General features: G+C 42.8%; 1 protein-coding gene across 7 annotated transcripts in view; it reads right to left on the minus strand.

The window, feature by feature from the left end:
- The window catches only part of tox2 (TOX high mobility group box family member 2), a 259,956-nt gene that overhangs the window by 74,860 nt on the left and 166,927 nt on the right, over positions 1-18,169 (minus strand). For all 7 annotated transcript variants that reach the window (XM_068048697.1, XM_068048696.1, XM_068048698.1 and 4 more), the window contains one exon: positions 3,580-3,825. In XM_068048697.1, the coding sequence (XP_067904798.1) occupies positions 3,580-3,825 (246 nt within the window). The remainder of the gene's footprint in view (positions 1-3,579; positions 3,826-18,169) is intronic.

Genomic DNA, 18,169 nt, shown 5'->3' on the forward strand with positions numbered 1-18,169 from the left:
CTGATCCAATCCTCTATATCCCTTGACATCCAGGGTTCCCTGGACTTGTTGGTCCTACCCTTCACCTTAAATGGGAACGTGTTGGCTCTGAACCCTCACTATTTCCTCTTTGAATGACTCCCACTGGTCTGATGTAGACTTTCCTACAAGTAGCTGTTCCCAGCCCACTTTGGCCAGATCCTGTTTTATCATATTGAAATCGGCCTTCCCCATTTATTTCTGGTCCATCTTTGTCCTTTTCCATAACTACCTTAAATCTTATAGAGTTATGGTCACTATCCCCGAAATGCTCCCCCGCTGACACTTCTACCGCTTGACCAGCTTCATTCCCTAAGATTAGGTCCAGTACTGCCCCTTCTCTTATAGGACTTTCTACACACTGGCTCAAAAAACTCTCCTGGATTCACTTTAAGAACTCTGCCCCTTTTAAGCCTTTTGCACTAAGACTATCCCAGTTATTATTGGGGAAGTTGAAATCCCCTACTATTATTACCCTATTATTTTTACACCTCTCTGAGATTTGCCTACATATCTGCTCCTCTATCTCTCCCAGTCTGTTTGGAGGCCTGTAGTACACTCCCAGCAAAGTGATTGCCTACCTTTTGTTTTTAAGTTCTACCCAAATGGCCTCATTTGAGGAACCTTCTAAGATATCATCCCTTCTTACTGCAGTAATTGACTCCTTGATCAACAGTGCAATGCCACCTCCTCTTTTATCCCCTCCCCTGAAGATTCTATACCCTGGAATATTGAGCTGCCAGTGCTGTCCCTCCCGCAACCATGTCTCTGTGATAGCAATAATATCATATTTCCATATGTTAATCAACATCCTCAATTCATCTGCCTTACCAGTAAGACTCCTTGCGTTAAAATAGATGCAATCCAGCTTTGCATTTTTCACTTGTGCTTTAACAGGTCTATATTTGCTCTGTCTTCCAGACTGACTCAGTTTCTCTTCTATATTTGGCTGTGCCTCACCCACTACTGTACCTGCACTCTGTATCCCATCCCCCTGCCAAATTAGTTTAAACCACCACCCCCCCCAACATCACGAGCAAACCTCCCAGCACGGATGTTGGTCCTGTTCCGGTTCAGGTGCAACCCGTCCGACTTAACCTTCTGTAAACTTGAGATTATGCAAAACTGCGCCGCCTGTGTCCTAACTCACATCAAGTCTCATTCACCCATCATTCCTATCCTAAATGACCTACACTGGTTCCCACATTGAGCTAACATACATTAGTTAACCAACACCTTGATTTTAAAATTTTCATCCTTATTTTTAAAACCCTCCATGACCTCGCCTGTCCCTATCTCTGTAATCTCCTCCAGCCCTGAAACACTCCAAGATCCCTGCGCTCATCTAATTCCGCCCACTGGATCATCCTCGATTTCCATCGCTCCACCCCCCCATTGGTGGCCGTGCCTTGAGCTACCTAGATGCTAAGCTTCTGGAATTCTCTCCCTAAACCTCTCTGCCTCGCCCCCTCTCTCTCCTCCTTTCAGACACTCCTTAAAAGCTACCTCTTCGACCAAGCTTTTGGTCGCCTAACTTCATATCTCCTTATGTGGCTCAGTGTCAAATTTTGTTTGATAACTGCTCCCACGACGTGCCTTGGGCAATTTTGCTACACTAAAGGCACTATATAAATGCAGGCTGTCATTGTTATGTGTGTTGTCCCTGGAGTAAAACCTTTGCTTTTTTTAGACAGTACTGAAGTTTTATTTTTCCAGCGAGTGATGTCGTACAACTGATGTAAAGTTTTAGATTAGATTAGAGATACAGCACTGAAACAGGCCCTTCGGCCCACCGAGTCTGTGCCGAACATCAACCACCCATTTTATACTAATCCTACACTAATCCCATATTCCCAACAAACATCCCCACCTGTCCCTATATTTCCCTACCACCTACCTATACTTAGTGACAATTTATAATGGCCAATTTACCTATCAACCTGCAAGTCTTTTGGCTTGTGGGAGGAAACTGGAGCACCCGGAGAAAACCCACGCAGACACAGGGAGAACTTGCAAACTCCACACAGGCAGTACCCGGAATCGAACCCGGGTCCCTGGAGCTGTGAGGCTGCGGTGCTAACCACTGCGCCACTGTACCAGCCCGTCACTCTGCATTGTGTCCTGGAATGATCTGAAACACCAAGCCCATCATCGATTATCAGATAAAGCAGGTGACAGTGATTTCAGTTCCTCCCCAACTCCAGAAAGACTCCTCAGTGAAGGGGATACAAGTTATAAATCAGGCTGTTGGAAGTAGAAAACTAATAGTGTTGCAGAATAATTCATCAGCAGAGGCAACTGAAAGGAAGAATATATAGGAGGCCACAAAGTGTTTCTGGAAGAAAAAGAACCAGTGATATGGTGAAGTGGTGGGTAGTGACTGAGATCAATTTTTTATTGAGCCAATTACTCTTTCTTGTTCCCAAAGAATTCTTATCTAAAAAGCGTAACCATTGTATGGTTTTATCGGAGTTTATCTGGACAAAGCACGTGGAAATCCCCTAAACAACATGACATCAAGCATGCTGTGTTTAACCAGACACTGAAATATCTTCAAAAAAGGACACTAGTTACTCGACAATGAGAGACATTTCTACAGGGACACCTGGGGTACTGAGAGGCATCTTAGGGTATTTTACACAAAGTGACACCAAGCTGGAGGGAGAAAGTGAGGAGGTTTGGGGGGAGAGAAAGCATGACTGAAAAGAGGGATTTTTTTTTGCAAAGCTCGTGTTGAGGGAGAGATTCTGGGCGAGTGGGAGACATTTCCATTGGGTCCCAGTGACAGCCTGATACCCCCCTCCCCCCATGAACTTTGACTCATGGTGATGTCATTTTCACTGGTTTCAGGTAGGAGTCAATGTTAGGGCCAGTAAAATTCTCCTGGGATCCCAGCAGCTCACCACCCACTTCAGCTCTCACCCCAAGTTAAAACTGGGGCTCTAGAGCCTGAAGACAGGGGTCCCAGTAGAATAAAGGGAGCAGGAAGTCAGGAATAGGCAGGTGATAAAAGAGTCGGGGGTGAAAACAAGACTGTACTGCTGGGGGTGTTTGTTAAGGTAGGGTGGGGCAAAGATATGGAGGGATGTGAAGATAAAAATCTTAAAAGCAATTCATTGGGTGTGTGGAGTGCTATTTCACATCATCATTCAACCTCATTATTCCTTACGGAGTGCAGGTCTGCGAATGTTTCTCACCACTAAACTCTGTTTTGAGAAACTACTGTCAACTGGTCAGTTGTGTAGCCTACTCTTCATACTTCAGCATCCCTGGCTCTATGCCAACTGTTCTTTGGCATGTCCCATTGTCTTTCTTTGGAGGAGTTCCATTTCAGTGACAGTCTAGCTATTTAAGAAAAACATGGCACCTGACCAGCTCTATATCTTAATTAAACATTGCTTGGCTTTGGATCAAGTGAGTTCTAAACAGAGTTTCATTTTTTGACCCCTATCCACCTATTCCCATTCCATTAGTCAAACACACAACACTAGAAATCCTTAACAAGAGCTTCAAAGAGAGACCCTCGCCTAACCATTGTTCTGCCAAAAGATAGACACTGACCATAGGTAGTTGGCTTGACAGTGGGTGGCCATCCTGGCTCAGCATGTTGGAGACCATGATTGCTGGGAGGTCCATGCCTTGGTAAGGGTACTGAGGGAGCAGACCATTGGGAGGCACCGAATGGCAGAGTGAATGGTAGCCTGGATGAGGATCCATCAGGTGAAGGAAGGATGGATCTCCGAGATTTGGAGGAGTAATAGGAGGAATCTCATAGTCTTCATCACCCAGCCCCTGGCCAGCAAAGGACTATATGGAGGAAGAAGAAAAAAGTGAAAATTTAGGATGGAACAGTAACCCAGATGCAACTTCACTGCGACAAAATTGTTTCACATGCAAGGTTCCAACATCATTTATTGCATTAAAAATAAAACTGTTCACTGTTTAAAAGGATCTAAGCAATGTAACTTTGCTTTACAGTCACCTTTCTCTTATTGTATCAGAATTTGCATTTCAAAGCTCCACCACCTTTTTTCTTTCCTATAAAAGAGTCATTTCACCCTGGCCTTCTCAGCGACAGGGAAACTCGTTTTGGCTGGAATAGGCACTGGCAATAGGCATGTGAAAACCACCTCTATAACTGGCTCTCATTGCCTTGAAGTGAAGTGTGTTTAATCATACGCAGCTGGAGGATGTTAATTCGGGTCTTATTGAGTATATATAAGGAGACTCTGACTGAAACTGGGTGAAGGTTTGAGTGAGGAGCTATATGTTTGTAATCTTTTTACTTTGTAAAAGAAAGGCAATTGGCTCCAGCATCATCCTTCAATAAAAAGCTTTCTGGAGTAGAACATGGTAATAGAGGATGGTTGCCTAAAGGTGACATTTGGAAACTAAGGGCTGAATTTTATAAGCCCCCCGTGCAGGCTGCATGTCACGGAGCCACCACGCTCCTAAGCACGGCGGATCATTTAAATAGCCGGGGCAAGCTGCCACCACCCCAAACCCCCCCCCAACCCCGATCATGTGGAGGGGACAGGTTGTCTGTCCCTGGCAATGGCGTCAGCTGTCTGTGCACAGGCAGCTGACGCCATTTTTAAAGGGCTGTTAGTCCTAGCGTTTAATTTAAATATTTAAAGATACAGTGAATAAAAAAAATTAAATACATTTATTTTGCTGCTCTCCCTCCACCCCCATAACCATAAAATTAATTACTTGCCCTCTCCCCCCCAAAACACTTACCTAGCCCACCTGGCCTTTCCCACCACCAAAGTGCATAAACTCTAACCTCAAACCCTTCCCACCATCCCCTACACCAATGATGTTACTTTGACCCCATTCCCCCCCCCTCCCACTGCACTGAGAAACTTATCTCCTCCCCATGATTGTTCCACCTCGTTTCCCCGGACGGAGATCCAAAGGCGATGGGGTGCTGGCCAGCGGCAGGAAGATCGCAGCAGGACGGAAGGCGGTGTCGTAACTATGACTAATTAACTCATTTTAATTTATTTAAATATGCAAATGGGGGTCCTGTCGGCAAGTGGCGGTGGGGCGGGGGCCACCACAAGGCCTCACCGCCACCGGCAGAATCGGGCCGAGCACCCCTGGTGCGTGGCAGCCCTCTCCCGAAACATATTCCAGCCGCACCCCCCACCCTGCCATAAAACCCAATATCGGGGGTTTGTAAAATCCAGCCCTAAGAATTTATTTTCATACAGAAAACTAAAATCTCACGGGCTATTGTGGAAAATATGGCAGAAAGCAAGTGTAAATTGTCAGGGTATGATTCCCCTCCAATGTTCTCTGAGTCTGAACCATATGACCAGTGGAAGAATGAAGTGGATACGTGGACACGGGTTACATTTCTACCAAAGAGGAAACAAGGTATGGCCTTGGTGTTGTCACTTCCACCCAAAAGTAACATCAGAAGTAAAGTGTTTTGTGAACTGAATGCTCGTCAGTTGAATACTGATGATGGGTTGGATCTTCTGTTAGAATTCCTGGATGAAATTTACAAGAAAGGTGACCTATTGAATGCGTATGAGGCATGGTCAGACTTTGATAGATTTCAGAAAACAGATGGTTATTCAATGGAGGGATATATCATGGACTTTTAACAGACTGTATAGAAGATTGAAGAAATTCAATTTGGAGATCCCTGGTTCAGTACTAGCATTTAAATTGCTAGATTGTGCTAGGGTGTCGCATATGGGCAGGTTCCTGGTTCTAACTGATGTTCGGTTCTTGGACAAAGACTCCCTCATGGATCAAATGTCTGCTGCCTTAAAGAAATTCCTGGGAAAACAGTCATTTCCAGCAGCCCTGGTAGAACAAATGGGACATTCTACAGTGACACGAAGAATGGAGGACTCAATGATTGCCCGATTTTGAAATGGTCCAGATAGTGGACCAGGCATCAGTACAATGGAAAAGTTAAAGTCGGGAGGAATGGGGATGAAAGTACCTTCAGCAGGTGTGGCTATTACATATTATTATATTAGAAGACAGAATTGGGACAGCAATAATAGGAGCAGGAGTAGGCCATTCAGCCCCTCAAGCCTGCTCCACAATTCGATAAGATCATGGCTGATCTGACTGTGATCTCAACTCCACTTTCCCATCTGCCCCCCATAACCTTTGCCTCCCTTATCTATCAAAAATCTATCCAGCTCAGTCTTGAATAAATTCAATGATCCAGCCTCCACTGCTTTCAGGGGAAGAGAATTTTACAGACTAACGACCCTCTAAGAGAAAAAAATTCTCCTCATCTCCGTCTTAAAAGGGAGATCTCTTATTCTTAAACTATCTCCTAGTTCTAGACTCCCCCACAAGAGGAAACATCTTCCTGGTAGCCACCCTGTCAAGTCCCCTCAGGATCTTATATATTTCAATGGGATCACCTCTCATTATTCTAAACTCCAATGAGTATAGGCACAACCTGCTCAACCTTTCTTCATAAGATAAGCCCTTCATCCCTGGAATGAGTTGAGTGAACCTTCTCTGAACTGATCCTAATGCAATAATATTCTTTTTTCAAATACGGAGACCAAAACTGTACAGAGTACTCTAGATGTGGTCTCACCAAGGTCCTATATAGTTGCAGTAAAACTTCCCTACTTTTAAACTCGATTCCCCTTGCAATAAACACCAACATTCCATTTGCCTTCATAATCACTCGCTGTATCTGTATACTAACTTTTTGTGATTCATGTACCAGGAAACCCAGATCCCTCTGCACCACTGAGTTCTGCAATCTCTCTCCATTTAAATAATATACAGCTTTTCTATTCTTCCTGCCAAAATGGGCAAGTTCAATTTTCCCACATGATACCCCATCTGCCAAATTTTTGCTCACTCACTTAACCTATCTATATTGCTTTACGGACTTTTTACCTCTCTTGACAACTTACTTACCTTCCTATCTTGATATCATTAGAAAATTTATCTACCATACATTCGGTCCCTTCATCCAAGTCATTAATATAGATTATAAATAATAGAGCACTGATCCCTGTGGAACTCCACTAGATACAGCTTGCCAACCCGAAAAATACCCATTTATCCATTCTCTCTGCTTCCTGTTAGCAAACCAATCCTTTATCCATGCTTATATGTTACCCCCTACACCAAGTGCTCTTATCTGTGTAGTAATCTTTGATGTGGCACCTTATCAAATAGACAAATGGATCCCAGGAATGCTCAAGAAAGTGTTAATAGGTACTTCAGGTGTGACTCAAAGTATCATTATGCAATGAACTGCCCAAAGCAGAGAGGCAGGGTCTTCGAAATAGCATATGATACTGAGAATTCTGAGGCAGAAGAGGAAGATAATAATGAATCTGAATGAATTGTACTAGTCACACAGAGTTTTAGTCCTATGATGATTGCGAATTAATTCAACTGTGCTGTATTAGATAACGCTTGCACGTTGACAGTATGTGGAACTGATTGGTTAAAATGTTATCTGGATTCACTCAGTAGTGAGGATTGACACAAGGTTAAGGAGTATAAAAGTACTACTTGCTCTAGATTTGGTAATGATAGCACATTGAAGTCACTGAAGAGAGTTGTATTTCCATGTAAAATAGCTGAAGTAAGCCACTTTATCAGTACTGATGTAGTCTCTAGTGAGATACCTTTTACTGTTGAGAAAGCCTTTAATGAAAAAGGCACAAATGAAACTTGATATGGAGTATGATAAAGCAATTGTTTTTGAAAAGTAAGTGAATTTGCAGTTTACCCAGTCAGGTCATTAACAAAACCTGATGTTTCTAGTCAGAGTGTTCGAGAAGTATTAATGGCACCAGATGACAAGAATCAGAGGGAGAAAAAGCAAATTGTCTTAAAGTTTCACAGACAATTTGCTGAGCTTTCTGGGTTAAGATGAAAAACCCTGCTAAAGGATACAGGTGTGATTGAAGAATATACGAGGATAATAGACGAGATTAGTAAAAGATGCTGTTGTGTCCTTTTTGTAAACCTTCCATTGGCATGTGAATTTAACAATGTAATTGCTGTAGATTTAAAGATATGGGACAAACATAGAAATTTCCATTCTACATTTTATAGACCCGGCAACCAAAATCAATCTTTCTACAATAATACATAGCAAGGACAGAAGGGTAATTATAGATAAAATTATGGAGAAATGGATAGGGACCACACTTGGGGCACCAGCAAAGTTTCTGACTGATAATGGATGGAAATTTGCCAATGAGGAGTTCAGAGACATGAGCGAAAACGTCAACATTATGGTTATGAATATTGCAGCTGAAAGTCCTTTCAGCAATGGGCTCTGTGAAAGGAATAACGCAGTGATTGATGAAATACTGCATAAAATCTTAGCTGACCAGCCAAACTGCAAGTTGACAACCGCCTGGCATGGGCAGTTCATACAAAGAATCCACTTCAGATGGTTGGAGGATATAGTCCCTATCAATTTGTCTATGGGCGGAATCCCAAATTGCCTTCTATACTGTGTGATACTCCTGCTCCAGAAGGTACTACAATTAGTTCCACTTTTTCTGCACATTTGAATGCTTTACATGCAGGGCGTTCATCAAAGCCGAGGTTTCGGCGAAAATTTGCAGAGCTCTGAGACATCGTATAAGGTCATCTGAGGCAGAATTTAATTCAGGAGATTTGGTGTATTATAAAAGAAAGGGTGATAGGGAATGGAAATGCCCTGGTAAGGTAAACAGTCGTGATGGTAAGACAGGAGTTATCAAACTGTTAAGTTTCATTCCTCACGATTAATTGGATTGATTTCAAAATCTCAATCTGAGCAGCTGATAGAAGGAAATGAGACACCCTGTGCCTCAAATGCTCACGTGTTTTGTGATGAAGATCCTGAGAAACCGAACAAGGATTGGATAGTAATGTCAGCGATCACAACACACAGGACAGAGCTATCATATCCAAAGACCAATTGCCCCGAGTAGGTATCAGGTGATATATATTCCAGAGGGTCTAGTGAGTGGAGGAATGTGACAATTGTGGGATATGCAGGAAAATCTAATGGCAAATTTAAAATATTGGTTAAATGTTCAGGATGATGTCCAAGAAGCAAAGTCCATGAACTGGCAGACTGGGGTGAAAGAGTGGAGAGTAAGAAAGTGCAGGTTCTAATAATGGGTCTGAAAGGGACTCTTGCATCAGGAAAAGATCACATACTGGAGAAGAGCCTCCGATAGTACGAGGGGGAGATCTTACAGAAATCGACCCGAAAGACATGAAAGTGCAAGTAGAGGCCGTAGTTTGAACAGATTACACAATAAAATGAAGGCTGAAGAATAGAACTAGAAGCAGGTGTCCTCATGACTGTGAAGTTTTAGTGGCTGCCAATAAACTTGAGGATAAATTAATGAGAGGCACAACAAAAGGAATTAGAGAGTTGGCGAGAGCTTGGAGTTTAATCTGAGGTACCAGATAGGGGACAGCCAACCTTGTCATATAGATGGATTTGTACTGAAAAAGTCCTTCCCGATGGGACTTAAAAGGCTAAAGCAAGGCTCTTGCGAATGGCTTTTGAAGAGTGATTGGGTGATACAGATGTTAGAGTGAACTCTCCCACAGCTGGAAAGTAATCTTTTTAGCTATTTTGGCCACATATTCATGAAAGTGTAGATTAATTGACATAAAAGCCGCGTTTCGACAGGCTGATACTTTTCAGGGAGAAGCCACTAAAGAGGCAGCAGATGCAAAAGGAAAACTATGAAAACTAAACCAATGTGTCTATGGTCATAATGATGCTTCCAGGGTGTGGTATTTCTTGGTGATAATATACACTCTACATAAAGTGAGTGAGAAAAGACTACATATCGACCTTGCTGGATTGTAACAGATGCTGGAGAGAAAGGAAATCTCCAAACTTAAATGGGTAGATGCAAATCATCAGCTATCCGATCGTTCCACTAAAAGAAATGTTAGTGCAAAGAAATTGTTAGGGGTCCTAGAGGAGGGACGTTTCACAATGTAATGTTTTGTACAGAGTACGGAATTTATTTTGATTTGTTTTGAAATAGTTGTGCAGGTTAAACTCTGGCTGGAATTTATACCCCCACTCCACCCCCCCCCCCACCCCAACAGGAGCAGGCTGGTGCTGGGTGGGAGGACGTAAAATTGAGTGGGAGGTGGGGTGGTGGTGGGGAGGGGTGGGGAGGTGCCGTTCCCAACGCCTTTCCGCCCCTGCTGCAATTTTACCAATCTGTGACCTTTTTGCACTCACACTTTTTGTAGAGTGTACATCATCCCAATAAAGAACGATTATCCACATAACATTCAATGGGTATCTGATCTTCAGTGCAGCCCTTGTACAGAATCTCACCTAAAATATTTGACAAATAGAACTCCATATCCACTGCCTCTACAAGAGCCAGTGTTTCTGCAGCTAAAGTACTTTTAGCAACCTTTATTTTTTTAGCTTCCCAAGCTACAGGACAACATTTCCATTTCCATTCATCAAAAATATTCTGAAACCTGGTACACTCGAATACCCATCAGCAAGATTAGCGTATGAAGCATCACTAAAGGTGACTAGTTTCATATTCTTTGGTCAGCTAAGGATGTGAACTTAAGTACACATTTGTCCAGATTTAATTTTTAAAAATATTTTATTTGCCCTTAAAACAAACAGATATTGTCAACTTTTGGGTGTTTCGTTGTACATAACTCTTAATCCCAAAACATCAAAACTAGTATCAGTTCCGAAGAAGGGTCACTGACCCGAAACATTAACTCTGCTTCTCTTTCCACAGATGCTGCCAGACCTGCTGAGTGATTCCAGCATTTCTTGTTTTTGTTTCAGATTTCCAGCATCCGCAGTATTTTGCTTTTATTAAACTAGTATCAGGTCTGGTCTGAGTGCACAACCAGTTTAATTGACCAATTAAGCTTCGTAATTGCTCTGTCTTTTCTTTAAACATATCATGATCTTTCTGTGATGATCTAACACGATTAACCGGGATGTGAGTAACACTCTGTAAATAGGATTGTTGATTTAAACTTATTCCAGACTTAGTCTGCTTAATATCTAAACCAATATATTTAAAAGCCCCACAAGCCTGACTCCCAATCTTAAATTCTACTCTAATCTTAATAGCATTTCTCAAATTCTGCAGTACCACCCCATAAGAAATCAACATGCATCATGAAGGTGCCTAATCATTTCCCTTTATGATACCAATAAAACACTGCAGAATCTGCTTTTAGTTGAAGATAATCAATTTTCAGCAAAAGAGCAGTGGCCTCCTAGCAGGCTGTGCCCCATGGAGGGCCCCCCTCCCGAAGGCCCAACCGCCCCCACTGAAAGAACGTTACCACCTTAACCCACCACTCCTTGCTTGTGGGGCCCAACAGATTGTCCCCAGCAAGGCCCCAAAGCTTATCTCTCTTCCGGGGCTGACGCCCATGATCCTACTGTTAGCTGGGCGCTGCTGGGACTGAGAGCTGCCGGCCCACTGATTGGCTGGCAGCTCTTGGAGACGGGACTTCCTGTCTCAGGGAAGAGGAAGTCCCGCCCAAGTCCAATTCAGGGCCTGGCCATGTAAAATCCTGACATTGCTCCCAGGCCCAGTGGAGGCAGGTTTGCCCCCGACTTTTTGGCCAGCCGCAGGGCCTCCTGCTTGACATAAAATTCCGGCCCCTAAGTTTTGTTTAAAGAAAAAGAAGGGAATCTGTTAATTGTGTTTAATCAGATGCCAGTGGAGGGTGTTAATTAAGGTCTTATTTGAGTATATATCAGGAGACACTTACTGAAACTGGGTGATGTTTTGAGTGAGGAGCTGCATGTTTAGAATCTTTTAACTTTGTAAAATAAATGCTAGACTGATTAAAGACTGGTTCCAGCTAATCCTTTAATAAAAAGCTTGCTGGAGTATAACATGACTGGGTTTTTATCTGGTTTCTTGCCTCTCCAAGGCTCTGGGTTTGTACGGAGTGTCTGTGTTGTGCTGCATAAGGCATCACCATTGTACCGGACAGGCTGGATGTACTAGTTGGTCCATTCCTGTCTGTCTGTCTCTATGTAAGTCTGCACATGTTAGTGAGACTTGATTTGCAGGAGATCATGTCTAGCATACCTGGGAATACCTGCAGCTCCTAACCAAACTCCAGAGCACTGATTGGGGGATGTATACTGATTTTGGTGGATGAAATTCTACTCCCTGTTGCTGAATGTATTACAATATTCTGTCCCCACTTCACCAGCATAGAGAGATTATTGGAGATGTCCCAACTGGAGACAAACGATAAATTCTCCAATAAAAACAGGTTCCATTTCATAAATTAGCCAAAGAAAAAAATTGTGGAGCCATTCATTAATTGCAAAATTAATTGTAATTATTTAAAACTACTGAATTTTGGAATTTAAAACAAAGGAGTGATTTATTTTCTTTTAAATTTTCTTTAAATTGCAAGTTTAATGTACCAGTCCAAGAATACCAATTCCGTGGCATTGTATACAGAGAGTCAGGATTAAATGTAATCTTCAGGTGAAGTGGACAGAGATATTGGTTGATAATTGGACCAGGTACACAGAGTAAATCAGTCCTCATTTTAAAGTAAGGCATTCTGTCCTTTTTGTTAATGTATTTCCATTATAAATTCCTATGTCAACATTTCAAATAGAAACTACCTATGTAAACAGGTCATACTGTAATTACACCTTTTGACCAGTGGTGACACTGCAGTACCTCTAGTGGGGAAATGGTAATCTCAGTGTGACAAATTTACACAGGCAGTCCCATTATAAATATAGGAATTTATAATGGAAAAATATCACCGGTGCAGGCTAAAGTAAAATGTTGAATACAAGGGGGTAGAAGTCATGCGTTAGCTGTACAAAGCTCTGGTTAGACCACACCTGGAGTTACCACACCTTAGGAAGGATATACTGGCCTTGGAGGGAGAGCAGTGTAGATTTACTAGAATAATACCTGGACTCCAAGAGTTAAATTACAAGCAGAGATTACACTAACTAGTGTCTTATTTCCTAGAATTTAGAAGGTTAAGGGATGATTGGATTGAAGTTTTCAAGATATTGAGGGAACAGATAGGGTAGATCGAGAGAAGCTACTTTCACTGGTTGGGAAGTCTCAGACTAGGGGGCAGAGTCTAAAAATTGGAGCCAGACCTTTCAGGAGTGAAATTAAGAAACACTTCGACACACAAAGAGGGGAGAAGTTTGGAACTTTCTTCCACAAATGGCAATTGATGCCAGATCAATTTTTAATTTTAAATCTGGGATTGATAGATTTTTATTAACCAAAGGTATTAAGGGATTTGGGCCAAAGGAGGGAATATGGAATTAGGTCACTGTTCAGCCATCAGCGCAATGGTCTCCTGCAATTCCTATGTTTCTAATATTATAGATTAGCCTTGCTCATGGCAATATAAAAAGAATATTTTTTATTATCTCTTGCGGGTGTGACACTGCTAGTTTTCACAGTAAGTCACTGTGGGAATAACTTGCTGAGAAAAATGCAGTACAAACTGGATAAATGATTTGTCGTGGCTTTACTGGAACTAAAACGACTTCCTGGCTCCAGAGCTGTGTAACTGCTCGAGGTTCGTGGCTTGAGGTTACTTCTTAGATTTATATTTCCTCAGAAATCCCGCAAAGGTTCTTCTTCAATGTGTAGATTCCAGTTGTAATGAGAATCAAATACTTCCCATCTAATTTCTCAGGATTTCATTATTTGGCTTTAAAGGTGCAATATTATTCTACGAAATGTGTGGCAATTGAATTGTCCTCTGATTCACTGTTTGAAAAATATTTAAAGAAAGGTACTTGAAATTAATTTTTCTTTGTACTCAACAGATAGAAGGGAAACTTCTGCAGAATGAATACCTTTCAATCCTTCATAGCCCTGTTCGGATGCAGGTTGTGTTCTTTAAAAATAATTATTAATAAGTTAATACATTTATTATTAATAAATAATAAAAAGGGTGGCACAGTGGCGCAGTGGTTAGCACCGCAGCCTCACAGCTCCAGCGACCCGGGTTTGGTTCTGGGTACTGCCTGTGCAGAGTTTGCAAGTTCTCCCTGTGACCGTGTGGGTTTCCGCCGGGTGCTCCGGTTTCCTCCCACAGCCAAAGACTTGCAGGTTGATAGGTAAATTGGCCATTGTAAATTGCCCCTGGTGTAGGTAGGTGGTAGGAGAATTGAGTGAAGGTGGGGATGTGAGAGGGAAAAATGGGATTAATGTAGGATTAGTAGAAAAGGGTGGTTGATGGTTGGCGCAGACTTGGTGGGCTGAAGGGCCTGTTTCGGTGCTGTATCTCTCTATGACTCTAAATTAGATGAAAAATAACAATTCAGCTCTTATACAAATGGAAGTGTCAAACCACCAATGAACAGGCAGTCTCACTGAGAGAGATGGCCGGTGTGAGATACAGGAATATCACACAGTTGGGCCACCTTCCAAGGCAGTGCTAAAGGTATGTTGTTAGGGCAATGAGTCAGAGCTTTCTTCAGAATGGAACATATGGTGTAACTGAGTGCTGCTATTGGACGGTCTTGACAAGGTGGATGTGGAAAGGATGTTTCCTCTTGTGGGTGAGTCTAGAACTAGGGGGCACTGTTTTAAAATTAGGGGTCGCCCTTTTAGGACAAAGATGAGGAGAACTTTTTCTCTCAGAGGGTTGTGCGACTTTGGAACTCTCTGCCTTAGAAGGTGATGGAGGCGGGGTCACTGAATATTTTTAAGGAGGAGGTAGATAGATTCTTGATAGACAAGGAAATCAAAGGTTATCGGGGTCGATGGGAGTGTAGAATTCGAGACACAAACAGATCAGCCATGATTGTATTGAATGGCGGAGCAGGCTAGAGGGGACGAATGGCCTACTTCCGCTCCTAGTTCATATGTTCGTATGTATGTTCGTATGATATAGCAAGAATGAAGGTGATCCATTTTCCAAGACATGCATCCTCAATCTTACAAAAATATTACCTCAACTACCTTGTTCAAGTGAGAACCTAACAGTGAGCATCTCCAGATATCCGATCAGAGGGCACAATGACTGAGCCAAATACACATACATACACTAAAATAAAAGCAAAATACTGCGGATGCTGGAAATCTGAAATAAAAACAAGAAATGCTGGAACCACTCAGCAGGTCTGGCAGCATCTGTGGAAAGAGAAGCAGAGTTAACGTTTCGGGTCAGTGACCCTTCTTCAGAACTGACAAATATTAGAAATGTCAAAGGTTATAAGCAAGTGAGGTGGGGGTGGGGCAAGAGATAACAAAGGACAAGGTGTAGATTGGACAAGGCCACATAGTGACGAAAAGGTCATAGAGCAAAGGCAAACAATATGTTAATGGTGTGTTGAAAGACAAAGCATTAGTACAGATTAGGTGTCAATGCACTGAATGTTGAGCAGCAGCAAGTGCAAACATGAAAAAAAACAGTGGGCAAGCAAACTGAACAAACTAAGATGAAATGAAATAAATGCAAAAAAAAAGGTTGTAAAAAAGAAAAAAAGAAAAAAAAAGAAAAAACAACTAAAAATGAAAGTAAAATGGGGGGCCCGTCATGCTCTGAAATCATAATCAGTAAATGAGATGCTGTTCCTCGAGCTTGCGTTGATGTTCACTGGAACACTGCAGCAATCCCAGGACAGAGATGTGAGCATGAGAGCAGGGGGGAGTGTTGAAATGGCCAGCAACCGGAAGCTCAGGGTCCTGCTTGCGGACCGAGCTGAGGTGTTCCGCAAAACAGTCACCCAGTCTGCGCTTGGTCTCCCCAATGTAGAGGAGACCACATTGTGAACAGCGAATACAATATACTACATTGAAAGAAGTACAAGTAAATCGCTGCTTCACCTGAAAGGAGTGTTTGGGGCCTTGGATAGTGAGGAGAGAGGAGGTAAATGGGCAGGTATTACACCTCCTGCGATTGCAGGGGAAGGTGCCATGGGATGGGGACGAGGTGATGGGTTAATGGAGGAGTGGACCAGGGTGTCGCGGAGGGAATGATCCCTTCGGAATGCTGACAGGGGAAGGGAGGGGAAGATGCGTTTGGTAGTGGCATCACGCTGGAGGTGGCGGAAATGGTGGAGGATGATCCTTTGGATATGGAGGCTGATGGGGTGGAAAGTGAGGACAAGGGGAACCCTGTCACGGTTCTGGGAGGGAGGGGAAGGGGTGAGGGTAGAGGTGCGGGGAATGGGCCGGACACGGTTGAGGGCCCTGTCAACACATATATACACCCCTTGACTTTCTAGTGAGACTCACCGACCAATGACCTGGAGCAGGAATTTTGACAGATGTCCTTCTCTTGGCTCATGAACAGAGAGACTGATTGAAGGGCACTGAGAGCGAAGATCAAGGAGCAAACTCAGTTCCTCCTCGTGTGTGTGACTCAGTACCACACCATACAGCTCATTTATCCACTGAAACTGGAACCCAGTAACTGGGACTCATAACTGATGTATGTAGCAAAACACTGACTGTAACCATAGAGATATCCCCTGACCTCCATCTGTTCATCTATGAAACTACAACGACAGCTCTTTGGTATTTTTCATCTGATAGAGGAACCCACTCTACATGGGTAACAGAAACCTCTGAAAGAACCAGTCATCTGATAGCCAAGTAATAAAAGATATTGTGAATCAAAAGAATGGAAGTTAATATGCACTGTTTCTAGACTGGATATTTGTATGCTGAGATTCTACAAGGGTCCTCCCTGCAGTTTAGAGTCCAGGGGTGGGTGAAGACCAATTTAAATAAAGTGGGTTACATTCTGTGCTAGTTTTATCATCGCAATCGGAGTGAAGTCAGCTGAACCACTGTAAAAGATCATGGAATTTAAACCTAAGTTACATTCAGTGTAAATCGAGTTTAATCGCTGCTTTAGGAATAATTTTGCCCAAAGCCAGCCTGGCCTACGATACTGGCCACATCCCTAGATTGAAATAACGAGGCTGGTGAATTTCCACTGATTGCAGCAGCTCCAAGGTTCTTCAAATTGAGCTGGTTTTCTGGTGCACAGACTAGGCACTTTTTAAAAGTTTTTACATGTTAAAAAAATATATAGTTTACTAAGAAACAGACTAGTGTTCAGAAGGCAAACTAATAAATGGCTCTGTATAGATTTTATTAAAGTCATTTTTTCTTGTTTTAAAATTAGTTTACTCACAAGTAGTGCATGGAACACTTATTAAAAATGCTTATGTTCTGTTTTCAGCTGTATTAATAAAATTGAACCAGGTTTCTGCTCTTAAATACATAAAGAAATATTTTATAATTCAAAGGAAAAAAACCCAATTCCATTCCATTGCACCGACTGACTGCATTGGTTCATGGAAAATTTTATGTTTGTGATTCTGCAAATGAATTTTAGTGTTGTGGCTCCTATTACTGCCTGTGTTTTTTATTATTCATTCATGGGATATGGGCGTCACTGGCCAGGCCAGCATTTATTGCCCATCCCTAACTGCTCTTGAGAAGGTGGTGGTGAGCTGCCTTCTTGAACCACTGCAGTCCATGTGGGGTTGATACACCCACAGTGCTGTTAGGATGGGAGTTCCAGGATTTTGACCCGGCGACAGTGAAGGAACGGTGATATAGTTCCAAGTCAGGATGGTGTGCGGCTTGGAGGGGAACTGGCAGGTGATGGTGTTCCAATGAATTTTCTGCCCTTGTCTTTCTAGGTGGTAGAGGTCGCGTGTTTGGAAGGTGCTGTCTAAGGAGCCTTGGTGCATTGCTGCAGTACATCTTGTAGATGGTATACACTGCTGCCACTGTGCATAGGTGGTGGAGGGAGTGAATCTTTGTGGATGGGGTGCCAATGAAGCGGGCTGCATTGTCCTGGATGGTGTCGAGCTTCTTGAGTGTTGTTGGAGCTGCACCCATCCAGGTAAGTGGAGAGTATTCCATCACACTCCTGACTTGTGCCTTGTAGATGGTGGACAGGCTTTGGGGAGTCAGGAGGCGAGTTACTCGCCACAGGATTCCTAGCCTCTGACCTGCTCTTGTAGCCACGGTATTTATATGGCTACTCCAGTTCAGTTTCTGGTCAGTGGTAACCCCTAGGATGTTGATAGTGGGGGATTCAGTGATGGTAATGCTGTTGAATGTCAAGGGGAGATAGTTAGATTCTCTCTTGCAGAACTTGCAGGTGGTGGTGTTCCCATGTGCCTGCTGTC

Source organism: Heterodontus francisci, chromosome 16, assembly GCF_036365525.1.
Source record: "Heterodontus francisci isolate sHetFra1 chromosome 16, sHetFra1.hap1, whole genome shotgun sequence".
In the NCBI taxonomy this organism is placed as follows: Eukaryota; Metazoa; Chordata; class Chondrichthyes; order Heterodontiformes; family Heterodontidae; genus Heterodontus; species Heterodontus francisci.